The sequence below is a fragment of the Rhagoletis pomonella genome, unplaced genomic scaffold (assembly GCF_013731165.1).
Source record: "Rhagoletis pomonella isolate Grant_MI unplaced genomic scaffold, Rhpom_1.0 Rhpom_scaffold_00043, whole genome shotgun sequence".
Lineage (NCBI taxonomy): Eukaryota > Metazoa > Arthropoda > Insecta > Diptera > Tephritidae > Rhagoletis > Rhagoletis pomonella.
Genome location: NW_023458597.1, coordinates 255,583 through 270,185, shown reverse-complemented (window position 1 = coordinate 270,185; position 14,603 = coordinate 255,583). Strand labels below are relative to the sequence as shown.

The following is a 14,603-nucleotide window of genomic DNA, read 5'->3' as shown; positions in this document are numbered from 1 at the left end:
AGCCGGAGTGATATGCACAAGAAGTGTTGTATACCTTTGACATGCGGAAGCCCCGCTTCTCCGGCAGCACAGAAAGGAGAATTCTACTTAGTAAGCGCGGCCAAAGGCAGAAGCAAGTGCAACTGGTGGTGGACCTAACAAAGTGCATGCTTTCAATGGCTTGGAAGAAGCTGTTGTTGATTGCATTAACTGGTTTGAGAACCAGTTCTTCAGGCATAGGAGGAGTTCTGACTTGTGGTTCAACAATTCAACCATAAGCTGACATAGATGCGCCCATGGTTACTATACCCGACAGCTCCGCATATCTTTGTGAAATCATTCCCATAGCGCGCTCTTACTCCACTGCTACAATTGCAAATGCAATAGAATCCCTCGTTTCCTTAAAAATATGTTAAGTCAACAATTTTTCTATAAATAAGCACTTCATGGGTGTTTTATTAATTCCTTTCCACTTTGTTTTCCTTCATTAAGCTATCTTCGAAAAACAACTGATAGCTGGCAATGCTGCACATGTTTCCGCAAGGGGTGCAGCATATGGATTTTTATTACGAATTACGAAAATTCGACTTCTAGAATAAGGGGGAATATATTCAAAATAAACAATATTCTTTAGAAGAGACATAATTCATTTTTTATTTGCCTTTTTTAGTACCAACATTTCAAAGTTATGGTCAGAAAGATTTTGCCTTGTCGATCGATTGACAATCCCAGCAAAGGAAAAAAGTTTTTCCACTGGCGCAGATGAAGGAAGAGGTGTATTATATTTTACAAACATTTTTTTTACAGTAGGAAAGCGATGCAAAGCTTCAATGCTCCTATCCTCGTCATTCAGGTACAAAACGACTTCAGTTGTTATAGCTCCGCCATGGCAACATGTATACCGATTTTCATCTAAAAAAGCAAATTATTTACAAAACTTTTGCAGGTTGGTTTCTTTTAATCAAATACCTGTAGACTCCTCATCGAATTCGAGAAATGATGTATTAGCACTTATGGAAGGCTGTAAATTATTATCTTCCCCTTCCGGTTGTCTTTTAAACTTCATCGCATATTCTTTAAATTTATCCCGAACATCTTCTAGAGTGTGGGATTCAGCACTTTCCAGCAAAGTTTTGCAAAATTTTAGTTTGATATCAGGAATGAGAATTGCTGCAATAACTGCATCCCAAGAGTCAGAGTGCAAACTAAAATATTTTTAAAACCTTTGCATTAGCTTTGATTGCATTTGAATATTAGTTTCCGTCAAATATTTAAGTTTTCGGAAGCTAAACGTCGCATTTTTATTTTGATGGACAGTAAAGTTGGAATAAAGTAACCAAAGAACATATTTTGTTCTCTTTGAAGGAAGTCGATGGCTTCTGCGATAGGTTGCATTACTTTTGCATATTCTTCCAAATACTCAATTTCTTCCTCATTGAAAGTAGAAATTTCCAGCTTATAGCATAGTTCACCTAATCTGTTTTTGACTTCTATTAACTTCTGAACCGAATCATACAATGAGTTCCATCTTGTAACGCAAGGCGGTACTGATCCAAAAACAGTGCTCACTTAAATATTACATTTCAATAACTCCATTGCAGTAGCGTAAACTTAATTGTACTAACACTTACGTATAATACTCCCGCAGAACTACCCAATTTACCACGGAGCGAGGACGTGTTAGAATCGACGTCGTTACGAACAAATTTTTTAATGAGTCGGAAACGACGTCGCACAGTGCTTCCCTTCCATATAAATTGTGGGCAAAAATAGAATTATGGACGGATTTAAACAAAAATTCACTTCTTAGTAAAATTAAGGACGCTAAACTCAAGTATGCAATTTGTTTTTGGATAGCTTTTCCACTTTCACTGTAAATGCAGTTTGAAGTTGAAAATTTGGGTTCTTGTGGCTTTTACATAGGTATGTACATATAGTTCGTTTTATTTTCAAAAGTGAGGTGTCAAATGACAGGGCTTGGCCTGTGGATGTGCAATAAAGATTTTTGTTTTTGAAAAAGGTTGCCACCAGTTACAAATTTTATTAAAATTATTTAATAAGCCAAATGAATTGGATATTACAATATGGGTATCAATTGAACTAGTTTTGAAAATATTTTTCTTCTAAACGGCACGTAAAAGGGCTACCACATGTTTTAAAAATTAAATTCACTTTAATTAAGGGAATAAAGTAACTGAAGTATGTATAACAATATGAGTATCAGAAAAATGAAAAATTTCGACATATTTAGAAAGAAATAAGTGAAGAGTAAAAATATTCCTGAGTTAATTTAAGAGTCCAGTAATTTAAAAGGAATGTAATCAGGACAAATCACTGATTGACAATGTATGTATTTATATAAAATAACAAATAGGATGGCGTAATCCTATGGTTTGACGTAATTATTATTTTAATTTAACTAAATTCGACTTTACAAACAGGTGGCAACCCTATTCGTAATATTTTTAAGCTAAAATCTTCTTAAACCTCTTTCGTCTGACCCCCTTATGGTGATACCTATCTTTTTAAACTACCTCATTCCTTTACTTCAAGTTGAATTTGATCTTTTAAACAGGTGACAACTCGCTGCATGTAGTTAATACACACTTCGATTGATACCCATCTCCTAACAATTCATTTAACTTATAAAAGAAATTTAATAAAATTTTTTAATAATCTAATTTTTGAACAGGTGGCAACTCTTTAAAAGAAAATAAACCTTCTATTGTCTACAGGTCAAGCTTTTTAATCTGACACTGCATTTTTGAAAATGAAACGAATCGTGCAGATCTCAAGGCACAGACAAAAAATGAAGAAATTATTTTATGCATTAGCGAAAAACGCGTTACTTCAGAAAGTGCAAAAAATTAGCAGGTTTTTATTTTTTCTTTTGAAAGCTAAAAACCCGTACTATTTAATAAAATAATAAAAAATAACCTATTTTTACATATATTTTTTATTCATTCCAATAAAATTTAGCATTTGTTGAAATTTTGTTTAAAAAAATTGTTGTTTTGGAATACCGCAGGGACACCCTGTGTTTAATTTTATTCCAAAATTTTAATTCCTGTAATTCTCTACTATCTATATGGAAACAAGAAGCGTCAAACCAACATTTTATTTCAAAGAATATATTTTTGACATGGCTATGCTCTTATTAAAATCCTTAGTATAAAATTTGTCGACTTTAACGGCTTCCTGGCGGCATATAATTAATTTTTTAGGGAAATGTCTGTTTAATTCTTTTTAGTGGATAAATTGTCTTTACAAAAAAACCAAACAAGTTCACATTGCAGATAACGAATTTTTCGATTTTTGCCCACTTAGACAAATTGGGTAGTTTACGTATATACTCACATATGCATGCTTACATATCGTCGGCTTAGAGTAACACGCTGCTAAGTACAATTTTTAAAATATTAAAGAAGAGATAAAAACAATTTGGTAATTTACAAGGTGTCATAACTGCCATATTAGGCCCATTCTTTTGCAATCGAGCTACAAAAGAACACTCGCTTAAATAACGAAATACACGCAAAGCAACAACACAAACTCGGCTATTTATCCGAGTTCAGCCAGGTCGGTTAAAAAATACGCTACCTGAAGAGTAGTGTTGTTAAGTGAAAAAACTGCTCTATTGTGAATTATTACTGGGAAATTGGAGAGGGAATTTTTTGTTTTCGTACATACATGATTTATTTTTTAAATAAGTATATATATTACGCAAATACCTCGCATAATAACTAATCTCTATTGTTTTTTGTGTCTAAATCCCGTTAAACTAATCACATGTTTCTTGCCAGCTACCAGCAGGGTTGCTTAAGTAGCTAAAAGGAAATTTTATCCGAGTTGAGCGTTCTTTTTTCGCTCGTTTACAAAAAATACAGCAATTGTCATAGTCATAAATCTCTAGACATTTTCAATTGTGTTGTGATTGCTAAGAAAATGTATATCAATATGACCTCATAACTTTGTAGGACACTTGCTAAAAATTAGACTTGGTAGCTTTTCATTATAAGCCAGTGAAGTTGCACATGGTACATACATATGTGCAACTTCACTGCTAAGATAAGCGCTCATTAAAATGTCCCCACTTTGTTTTATCACTCTTTCGCATAAATGTACTTGAAAATGAAAATTCATACCAACATACATATGTACATAACATTTTCCTAAACTAATATTCAATATTCTTACATTGTTTGCAACCATCTCTTTTAATCACTATCCTTATTTATGTAGAATAGCGAACATACCTACAAGTACATGCACCTACCTATTAGTACATGCATAGCATAAGTTAATATTGAACCGCATTGCTTCTACCCTTTCAATTAGCAACAACGACATGTATTAATACTAAGGGCCGTTTTCTGAAGTAACTTTTAACTTTAAAGCTCACTTTATATTTAAAGGTTGGATTAAAAATAAAGCTATGTCTAAAGTTGAGCATTTCTATTATCGGTTTTTGACGTATGTATGTTTCTTGGTTGTAAACCAATTTAAAACCGATAATAAAATTCTTTATTTTAGACATAATTATAAATTTTAATGCAACCTTTAAATATAAAGTGAGGTTTAAAGTGACAGGTTACTTGAGAAAACGGCCCTAAGAGTAACAGCGTTACACTTTTGTGCTTTTTTGGAGTTTTTATTACTTTAAACTTGGGTACAAATAACGTAACTTTGGATTGGCGTTTTCCATTTACACATGTAAATTGGCTATCTTCGCTTGGCTAGTTTCACTAAAAGTTTAGTGATAGTGAGTCTTTTCTAACTATCACTAAAGATTTAGTGATAATGCAATTTGTTTTTCACTATCACTAAATTTCCAGTGATAATGAATTCTGCATTTTAACTATCACTCAATAAACAGTGATAGTGCAATTCAGTGGTAGTGCAAAAATGCCCAACCCTGCTATATGTTAACCCAGACAATAAGCTACCTACGTGCCGAATTTCAAGCAAGTCGCGCCATAAATAAGATTTTTCCAATAGATGTGTATCTGGTCCACCTATCAGAAAAAATATCCTATATGACAATAAGCTACCTACGTACCAATGCATTTTTTAGCGTAGCTCGACCCCTGCGCCACGTATCGCAAAAATGAAGACTTTGTGCACTCCTACTTCTAAACACCTTTCCAAAAAAGCAGCAACCATTCGAATCGGTTATGAAACATAGGAGAAAATTGTTCCCAATAGATTCAATGAATTTCACAATTATCCGAAATTTTCCAAGCTTCACAACGAATTTTCCACCTTTACATCGTTCAAAATCATCAAATCATGCGATAAAATGCAAAGTTTCGTCGAAAAAAACTCAAATTTTTCGCGTTCTTTCGCATTTTTCCGAGTTTTCCACTTAGAATTTTCTATTTTTCCATTCGAAAGACGTTCCTAAGGAATTGCACAAAAAATTTCGTTCGTAAAACCTTCTCCTGGCAACTACGAACAACTAAAAAAAATTATATATACATATAGGTTCATTGGAAGCCGGACCAATACCCTAAATCAGCTACGTCCAACTCATAAGCACACTTACGTAATCACATTTTGCGCATGAGTTGAAAGCTAATCGATACACCAAAAAAAATCTGCAAATGTAACAAAGAGCTTTATTTTTACTAAGTTAACGTAATTATGCAATGAAAACTTAAGTAAAAATCTAATATATAAAAATCTCGTGTCACGGTGTTCGGTCGAAATCCTCCGAAACGGCTTGACCGATCTTTATGAAATTTTTTGTGTATATTTGTAGGTATGGGAATCGGATGTAAAGTATATTTCGTACCGCTAGGTGTAGGGGGCGTGGGACCTCCCATAAAAACCGAATATTTCATATTGCATATCTCTGGAAGTATTCATGGTAGAGTACTCGAACATGGTATGGAGATACATGAAAACAGTCGCATACTCAAGGGAAAAAATTGTGGTTATTGGAAAAGAGGGCGTGGCACCTCCCAAATAAACCGAATTTTCCATCTGCATATCTCTGGAAGTGTTCATTTCTAATCAGGCTTGTCGAAACATTTCCCTTCTATATTAAATACGATCGGTTGAAGGAAGGACAATACCATCACAAATGTTTAAATGCATTTATTAAAAATTTATAAACCACATTAGTAGTAGTAGTAGTATTAAACTTAAGTAGTAAGTAAAAAACGAAAGTGCGTTCTGCTTAAAAGTAAAAATATTAGTTCACTTTGTCTTACTTGTCTAAACTTAAGCATATTGATTTTTAAGTAAATTCAGTTCATTTTAAGCTTATATGTATATGAAGTACTTCAAAAGTTTTTGTCGTACTTAACTTAAATAAGATATACATGAAGTTATTACAATACCGGCAACTATTTTTTAAATATTTTATTTTTCCCTAATTTTTTATTAAAATATGGTTAATTCTACACCAAAAACCCCAAAAATCAGAGGTCCAAATCGTATGCAAAATTAAAGAAAACTCTGCGAATTTACATCCAAGTATTGCAATTTACACTATTTAGAAAAAAGTTAAGTACTCAGTTATTAGCCCATTAAATTTTAGTATAACAAAGTGCAAGTTTGAGGTAGCTAGGACTTACCATTGATATTTAGCAATTTTTTTTTGTTGTTTGGTAAGTCCTAGCTTCCTCACACTTGCACTTCATTTTACTAAAATTGAATGGGCTAAAAAATTTTTCTAGAGAGCGTAAATAGAAAGTGAATTATTTAAATGAAATTTTGCAGAATTTTCTTAAATTTTGCTCAAGGTTTGGAGCTCTGATTTTGGGGGATTTTGTTGTAGAATTGGCCATATTTTTATAAAAAATTATCGAAAACTAAAATATTAAAAAAATAGTTGCCCGTATTGTAAAAAATTCGTTGTACCTAAATTTTATTGGCTGACTGTACTAAGGTAGCTAATTTGTAATTAATTTGTCTTTTCTTAAAAAAAAGGTAGCTCTGGTGGCTTGCATTTTTAAACAAATTTAGTGAGTGATAATTATTTTGACGCTTTTTTTTAAATGCCTCTTTTTCTGCAACTGCATTGCCTTTCTCAATTGTCCTTCAGGATCTTGGCCTTTGTTTATGGAATCACTAAGTATAATGATTATTAAGCAACTCAAAAACTACACCAGCGTGATTACCGACGTATCCTTTTGAGATGTAGCCGCACCCTTATAAGAGGAATAAGACCCAAACTTTTCAGGTCAAAATTTCAGTAGGTTGCGTCTGTAGGACCTTTTCAATTTTATAAATTATCATTATTTTTAAGTGGAAAAATAAAACTCAAAATTAATGATAATCTCTGCGCGAAAAAATAAAAATCATAAGATAATCATTATTTGTAATCCCAAAAATAAAAATCAAATAATAATTATTTCCGTTTGAGCGAAAAAATAAAACTCAATAATAATTCATAAAATAATGATCAAATGCTGATTTAAATTATTTTTCTCATAATGATTACCTTCCCTGCGTTTAAAATTTGAAATAAAATAGTTTAGTGGAAGTACCACATTTCACTGCTTTTGGCCTGGTGCGGGACTAGTTACTATCGGACAGGTTCGTTTTTGGCGAAAAAGAACTAGTACTGAACTAGAAATTTGGTTCACTAGTTCGTGTTTTCCCTATAGGGCAGTTTTATAGCCCATTCAATTTTAGTGTAATAATATGCAAGTTTCAAGTGGCTAAAAGTTTCCGTTGACTTTTTAGAATTTTTTTTACCGAAGGTGTGTAGCGCTGCTACTGTATTTGAAAATACGTAAATATTTTAAGGAATTTTAAAATAGCACTTAAAAGGGGAAAATTGTACGTAAAATTGTAAATGGGGTACGAAAAATTGAGGTACTTGGGCGGGTTGGGTAAATAAGCGGGGAGGTACTTAAGAGAGGGATTTTCTTCTGATTACATTAAAAAATTCACGGTGTCCAAAAATGTTGGTTACTTAAGCAGGTTAGGTACTTAAGCGGGGGTACTTAAGCGGGTTTCACTGTAACAAAAAATTTTTGTCCATTTTCCCGCGACCTGTCTTTATGACCAGTTTTTATTGTAAAATTGATATTTTCATTTCCCAATACCAGGCGCTCATACATGTGAAGTAGCAAGTTTTCTATTTATAAGCAGAATATTGTATAAATTTTTAAATTTCCAAAATTCAACTTTGTGAATTTCCAAAGGCTTCTACAAATGAATTAAAAACTTCTACAAACAAATGTATGCATAGGGAAAGCTTGCTACTTCATATGTATGTGCGCCTGGTATTGGGAAATGAAAGTATCTTATTGTACAAATAAAAATTGGTTCTCTGGATAAAATGAGTCCACTTTCTTTATAAAAATATGCGGTTGGCTAAATATTCGGAGCGCCCTACATTGTTTCTCCATGTTTGCTATTTAACATAAGTGTCAGCTCTAACATTAACATTATGTAGCATTAAACGAAAACTTCCAAAAATACTCAAAACATACTTGTGAAGGAACATATTTTTTGTGGAAGTTTAACAGCATGGTACTGCTGATTTATGTTCTTCTTTATTTCGGAACATAATTTGTTTGAGTACTTTTTTTTATGTATACAGCGCTCAACATCTTCACTTCTCTTCCTTCCATGCCCTCTTTGTTAGAGTATGAGTAGTTTACATATTTGAAAAAAACTTCACAGTGAAGCAAACTGAATTCCGATGCAGACCTTTAATTCGTCCCTGCAAAAAATGGGACTAATCCGGGATGACTCCGGGAGCAATCGCAAAGGATAATACCACTTTTGATCTCTTTATATGGAATGAACTGTTCGCTTTTGTTCGAGCATGTCCTATGAAGAGACTAATTGTTCACCTTTATACCCGAACGGGTATAAAAAGCGACTAGTCACTTTTAAAAAATAAAAATAAAAATTTGCGCCAGCTGAGATTCGAACCGGGGTGCTCAGTTTTGTTAGACGAATACTCTCTCTGCGTGCCAACGCCGCACATCAAATTGCATTGACTAAGTGCGTACATATCATTAAATCGTTAATAGTACCCGTTAGAGATGAGTTGGGGATTAATTGATCTCCAATTATACCCATAAGAGATGAGTCGAGACTATTTGATCTCCAATAGTACCAGTATGAGACTAGTTGCGACTAATTAATGCCCTATTGTACCCGATTGAGAGTAATCTCGGAATACTCTCTTTAGGGATTAGTCGCACAATTTTTTGCAGGGGTATTACACAGTAGGGAGGCAAAAATATCACAGCTAAACGGCCAAATACGCAAACTTAATTTTGGTCTCTAGATTACGATGGCGTTTTCAGAAAATCCGTATCACGTCAAAATTTTGAGATATTTAGGGGGGAAGTTTTAGAGTTCTGAAAGTGAATTTTTCGTCGTTAAAAACACTGTGCTCTGGTTTTGAATTTTTTTATGGGTGAAGGTTTTGATAACTGATCTTACTTAACTGGGATCTTCTAAATTCAATGGCGTCCTCCGTTTTTCCAGATTGGCTTTGGTTTTCGAGATAACAGTGCTTGAAAATCTGCTTAAATTTTAGGTTTTTTGTTAATAATTACCTCAGTTTAAAGGTTATTTAACTAAAATTTGCACGTGACTGTATTTTGATATTACTTTAGCTATTTCTGGAAATCATGGAAATCGGTTGACTATAACATATAGCTCCCATAATATAACCTTCCACCTTATACGAGCCCATTAAAACTTATTAATCTTCCTACACTTTCCAGTCGCAGGCAAATGCTTGGTACAATTTTTATACAGGAACGCACTTGTGCACAAGGGTATATTAATTTTTTTCACATAACGGTTGTTTGTAACAGCCAAAACGAATCGAGATAGATGTAGACATAAATGCTCAGAATGAATAGAGAGATCGATTAAGCCATGTATTTCTGTCCGTCTGTCTGTCCGTCCGCCGTGTAAACGATAACTCGAGCAAAAATTGAGATATCTCAACGAAATTTGGTATGTAGGTTTCCGTTAATACAAGGTAGGTTGGTGTTGAAAATGGGCGAAATCGGACTGTAACCACGCCCACTTCCCATATAACGGTAATTTCCAGAAATACGAAAACTGCGATATTTTAGGAATTACTGAAGGTAATTCACTCAAAATTGATATTTACAATAATTTTCAGACGAAAAATAAGAATATTATAAATTTTTGAAAAATGGGCGTAGCCACGCCTACTTATGGTTAGATGTGTATATCCTGGTAACCGCTGCACCAATTTCTTCCAAACTTGGCACAGTTGTTGGCCTTGGTACAGCATACTAAATGGCCGGAAATTAAAAAAATCGGACAATAACCACGCCCATATCCCATAGAACGGTAATTTAGAGAAATACAAAATCTTCGATAAATCAGTAAATATTGAAGCTAATTTATTCAAAATTGATGCTTGCAACAAATCTTTACCCAGAAATACGTTTATGGTAAAATTTTGGAAAATGGGCGTGGCACCGCCCACTTATGATAACATATATGTATATCGGTAACCGTTCTACCAATTTGTACCAAACTCGGTATTTTTATTGTGCTTGCCACATAAAAGCAAAACGTTGAAAATGATTGAAATCGGACTAAAATTACGGCAGATTTTCATATAAGGGTGAATTTCAGATATACTTGAAACTGCAATATTTCGAAATTTAAGGACGCTAATTTAATCAAAATTGATACACTCCGGCTTACAATCTAGCGGTAGCTTTCGGAAAGGTGAAAAAACATATATTTAATACTTGCGCCGGGTATTAAATGTTCGGCTCCACCCGAACTTAGACTATCTTAATTGTTATAGTTAAATTACTAACAGGCTCAATTTCAAGTCTGCTTCTTCTGGGCCAAGTTAGCCTTAATGTTCCCTCCCGGGTATCTAGACACTTTTGTCCCCTATTTCTGAAAGCTTGTATAATTAATTGTGAATTGCACGACCCACTCCGTTGCATATGCCAGGATTTTAACTCTCATTGCAGCACGTTTGATATATCAGATCCGCTTTTCAGCATTAAGAAATCAATACGGTCCTCTCTCAATAAATTAATCATTAATATAAAGACATAAAATCGGCTGGTGAATTTAGTTCTGTAGCTGAACAGGTTTAGATCTCGACACTTAACAAACTCCTTCCTATCGGTGCAAAAATTGAAAATACTGGTTCCGTATGTCATGCGGACTGCGCCCCTCGTGCGGATGGGCGGGAATCGAGGGTAAAAGCCGTTAGGATTATTATTATTATTAATTGTGGCAGTATTAATTAGAAAATTTGAAAAATATCCTTTGAAATTTTTATCCTTTAATATCTTTATATATAATAATAAGATTTAAATTAAACTAAGATTCTTCAAAACTCATTCAAAATTAAAAATCTTGAAGGATAATTTTTTTAAAGGATATTTTTGACATGTTCCAGAAGGATAATTGGAAACAAAAGGTGTAGTTAATCGACCCTATTAAGCTGGCAGTTCAGGGTACTATTTTATATATATATAAGGAAAATTTGAAAGCTAGGGGGGAGGGCTCGAGCACCCCCCTGCCCCTACCTGGCTACGCCCATGTGACTGAGTAATTTCACATAAGTTGGGAACCAAAAAACACAAACCGAAATATATCATATTAATTGATAAAAAACATCGAAAATTTTGCGAAAAACTTTTATTCATCATATCATTGTCTTTGGAAACTCCTAAAGATGAAAAAATTTAAAAAGCTTTGCAATAAATTAAACAAGTTTTGTTTCGTTTGTGGTAAATTCGTTTTGAAATCAGACCAACGTAAATAAGTCTCAAATAAAAATGCACTAGCATGTTATAAATGGTACTTTATACAATCTGAACCTGCACAAAATATATACACTCCCGAATTCACATGTATTTCGTGCATTATTGCCATGAATTTTTGGTGGACAAAAAAACGATTTTCGTTACCATTCGGTTTACCAATGATTTGGACAAATCCCGGAAAACACGAAGCTGAAAATTGTTATGCATGCACCAACAATACATTTGGGTCCAATCGAAAAAGTAAGTAAATTTAAATAAAACCATGAAGTTATGTATAGTTTGCCCTCACCTTAATTGCTGAGTGTATGAAATAGGTAAAAGTTTCTGTATGCTTGGAAGGTACCACGCCTAAGTATAACCAACCTTGGAAAACCTGCAGCAGATGTCCAAAAAAAAAAAAAAATGGTGCAGAACTTTTTTAGTTTTCTCCACCGAACAAACAAACTTAACATTTGTATATCGATGGCTGAGTGGAAGATCTACCTATCTCGGCAGCCAGTTCGAAAACGCCCTATCTCAGAAAACTTTTCAACAACGCCCTACTTCAGAATTTGATTGAAGAACGCACTATTTCAGAATTTTATTGAAAACATCATACCTCAGAATTTTGTTGAAGAACGCCCTATCTCAAAATACATTGAAAATGTGCTGAGATAGGGCGTTTTTAAATCGGCAGCTGAGATAGGTCGATCTTCCACTCAGCAATCGATATATGCGTATATATGTACGTACATATACTCATAAATATTTAATTCAATAGATCGGTCTTGTGTCGGCCACAAAGGTGTGCCGAGCCGAAATTTCCCTGTTGCACATAGTGATGCATTACAAGTTCCAAATCATCCATCCGAACTCGAAACTGTCTATGATTGCAAACAGTCTATGGCAATGCCATTACCCCTTGATGATGGATCTAATTACATTCCGATTGAAAACAATTTACCGTCTTTCATATCCCAAGAACACCTAAACCGCATGGTGCGTAAATTACATAACAACCCCATAACTCCCATAACAACGCAATGATTTTGGCATCAGAACTGAAAAGCGTGAATGTTTTAGCACCAGGAGTAAAAGTAACGGCCTACAAACATAGACAAGATCAGTTTATGCCATATTTCAAGTTATCGGAAGATGGCACTCAGGCTTATTGCATTGATGTTCAGGTTTGATGAATGAAATGGGAATTACTAACTATAAACCCGAAAAATTACGTCTCATTATTCAGACATCAAAGCGAAGTTTGAAAGCAGTCTTGCTCTATCGCGATAGTAGCAAGAAACCCGTTCCCATCTTGTATGCGGTTGGAATAAAGGAATCATACGAAACAATGCAATTAATCTTAGATTGCATCAAGTACGAAGAGCACAGGTGGCGCGTGAACTGTGATTTTAAAGTTCTCTCACTACTATCAGGCATGCAAACGGGCTACACTAAATACTGTTCTTTGTTCTGTCATTGGAATAGTAGAGCCAAATGCAATCACTATACCAAATGAGATTGGCCAAAAAGAAAGAACAATCGATTGGTCAATTCAATATAGTTCACGAGCCCTTGATAGCGCTTAATAAAATCATGCTTCCCGATTTACATATCAATCTTGGTGTTGTTAAGGATTACATCAAACAGTTGGTTAGAGTCAACGAAACTGCATTCCTATATTTGAAAAATAATGCCTTTCCAAAACTTTCCGTTGAAAAAATCCGTGAAGGTAGTTTTTTGATTGTATATGAGTGAAAATCTCTCAAATGGTTGTAAACCGAATAAAGTGACTTGTGCGAAAATATCTTGACCGTCCAATTTTAGGTGGCCCATTTGAGAGATTTTCGCTCATATATTTTATTATATCTCTCTCTTGCTTTAAGTACCCTATAATTTTTATTTCAGGTGTGCTTAATGGACCGGACATCAGAAGATTAATGAAGGATCAAGGCTTCTTGGAAATTCTTGATGGCACAGCAGCCGTTGTATGGGATGTAGTTCGGTCTTTAATTAAACATGTTCTGTGTAAAAATCGTTCACCAGAATATGCCATTGTTATTGCGAACTTGATGGAATCTTTTGACGCCTTTGATGTGCACATGTTGCTTAAAATCCACATGATACACAGTCACTTTGACTTTTACGAGCAACAGCTTTCAACAGAAACCGACGAGGTAGGAGATAGATTTCACCAACCCATTAAGTGTTTTGAGGACCGATTCGCTGGAAAACGATTGAACTCAATGTTGCTGGTCGATCGCAGGAGACAAAGGATATTAAAACAATCATTCGAGCAATAGAAACTAGCAAAATATGCCAAAACGGGTTTGAAGAGAACCCAAATTTAGGTCCAAATAGTATATAAACTAATATTATAAAAAACAAGTAAGAAAGTCTAAGTTCGGGCGGAGCCGAACATTAAATACCCGGCGCAAGTATTAAATATATATTTTTTCACCTTTCGGAAACCTTCCGCTAGATGGTAAGCCGGGGTGTATCAATTTTGAGTAAATAAGCGTCCTTAAATTTCGAAATATTGCAGTTTCAAACATTTCTGAAATTTACCGTTATATGAAAAGCGGCCGTAATTTTAGTCCGATTTCAATAATTTTCAACGTTTTTCTTTTATGTGGCAAGCACAATAACCATACCGAGTTTGGTACAAATTGGTAGAACAGTTACCGATATACATATATGTGATCATAAGTGGGCGGTGCCACGCCCATTTTCCACAATTTTACCATAAACGTATTTCTTGGATGGCGGTGATGTCAGCTTTTGTCCTTACGAGGACAGCAACCTGCCTGGCACAGGCACCTTCCCCATTAAGGGTCCAGACATTCCAGGTGCATGCCCTCAAATCGTAGTCCTTTAAACGTTTGC

The 14,603-nt window shown here is 34.4% G+C and overlaps 1 protein-coding gene across 1 annotated transcript; it reads right to left on the bottom strand.

Annotated features, from left to right (window-relative positions):
- Window positions 1-625: 625 nt before the first annotated feature.
- On the bottom strand, window positions 626-1,055 carry LOC118749757. Its single transcript, XM_036484537.1, has 2 exons — window positions 949-1,055; window positions 626-891 (listed from the first exon to the last, which is right to left on the bottom strand). Exons 1-2 carry the CDS (start codon window positions 1,043-1,045, stop codon window positions 626-628), a joined length of 363 nt encoding a protein of 120 aa, XP_036340430.1. The 5' UTR covers window positions 1,046-1,055.
- Window positions 1,056-14,603: the final 13,548 nt, after the last annotated feature.

Excerpts from the sequence above, each read along its gene's own strand:
- LOC118749757 (XM_036484537.1), bottom strand. The coding sequence starts at position 1,045 with ATGAAGTTTAAAAGACAACCGGAAGGGGAAGATAATAATTTACAGCCT. Across the intron at positions 892-948 it reads ATTCGATGAGGAGTCTACAG|ATGAAAATCGGTATACATGT; the intron begins GTATTTGATTAA and ends TTGCTTTTTTAG.